The sequence below is a fragment of the Chrysochloris asiatica genome, unplaced genomic scaffold (genome assembly GCF_000296735.1).
Source record: "Chrysochloris asiatica unplaced genomic scaffold, ChrAsi1.0 scaffold00007, whole genome shotgun sequence".
Lineage (NCBI taxonomy): Eukaryota > Metazoa > Chordata > Mammalia > Afrosoricida > Chrysochloridae > Chrysochloris > Chrysochloris asiatica.
Window position 1 is genome coordinate 11,038,493 of NW_006408525.1, and position 1,113 is coordinate 11,039,605.

The 1,113-nt window shown below is 40.0% G+C and overlaps 1 protein-coding gene across 1 annotated transcript in view; it reads right to left on the bottom strand.

Annotated features, from left to right (window-relative positions):
• Positions 1-925: 925 nt before the first annotated feature.
• The window catches only part of LOC102811560 (olfactory receptor 4D2-like), a 964-nt gene continuing 776 nt past the window's right edge, over positions 926-1,113 (bottom strand). Inside the window, exon 2 of the mRNA XM_006833640.1 lies at positions 926-1,054. Within this exon, the coding sequence (XP_006833703.1) occupies positions 926-1,054 (129 nt within the window). The remainder of the gene's footprint in view (positions 1,055-1,113) is intronic.

Here is a 1,113-nt window from a genome sequence, read left to right on the forward strand (position 1 = left end):
CTGAATCCTCTTCACACAAAGTGCTAGTCTGAAATTGCGGTGGGTAGACTTGGGGATAGTAGTAAAAACCCTTTGTGGACATGGCCTTGGATGTTTGTTTATTGTCTGTTACCCATTTCCCCCTTTTGTGTGTCAAATGGCCCCTCTGGACTTCAGCCCCGACCCTCTCTATGCCTCCTTCACTTCACATATGACTTTTTGTACTCTGGTGGTGGTGATGGTGTGCCGTGCAATTGGTTCTGACTCAAAGCAACCCTGCATAGTCCAAGGCTATAAAGTTTCATGGGAGCAGAAAGCCTCATCTTTCTGCAGCGGAACAGCTGGTAGCAAAACTTTATTCATCAGATGAAGAAATAAATGGCAGGAATAATAATAATAGTAATAGTAAAGCCTACATAAGTTCTATGATTAACAAAATACTTTCTCTGACTTTTCAAATTTGAATCTTGTAACAAACCTGTGAGGCATTTGAGGTAGTTCTTATCACGAGCCAGTTTTGCAGGGAAGAAGCATGAAGCCAAGAGGGGTTAGGTGACTTCATCCAAGGTCATTAGTTTAGGACTTAAGACTCCAAGTACTGACTCCTTCTAACACTTCAGAATTTCAGTAAAAGAAGAGTCAAAATAAGAAAATAGAAATATCTTTGTTAGAGAAATGGCTTCATGATAAGAAACTGACTTCCAAAAAGTTAAGAACGAGTATGGCTTCTGGGGACCATGTGAACATTTCTTAATATCATGGGAGTGTTAGAACAATCCATCACAAACAAAAATGATTGTTTGTTTTATTAAAAATCTATATTGCTTAGTTAAAAATTAATTCACTTCTACCACTCTCACAATATATCTACAAGACAGAAGATACAGTAGCTTTCTTCACTTTCCCAAAAGGAAAATAAGATTAAAAAGAAACAAACGACTCATCATCACTCCTTTTTACAAACCAACCAGCGCTTCCCTAATCTCTTCACTGCTGCCTGCATCTCCTGGTTCCTCAGAGTGTAGATCATGGGGTTGAGCATGGGCGTCATGACTGTGTGGCTGATGGACACAGCCTTGTCCATGGAGAATGGGGTGAATGGGCGTGCATACAGGTAGATACTTGGAATGAAGA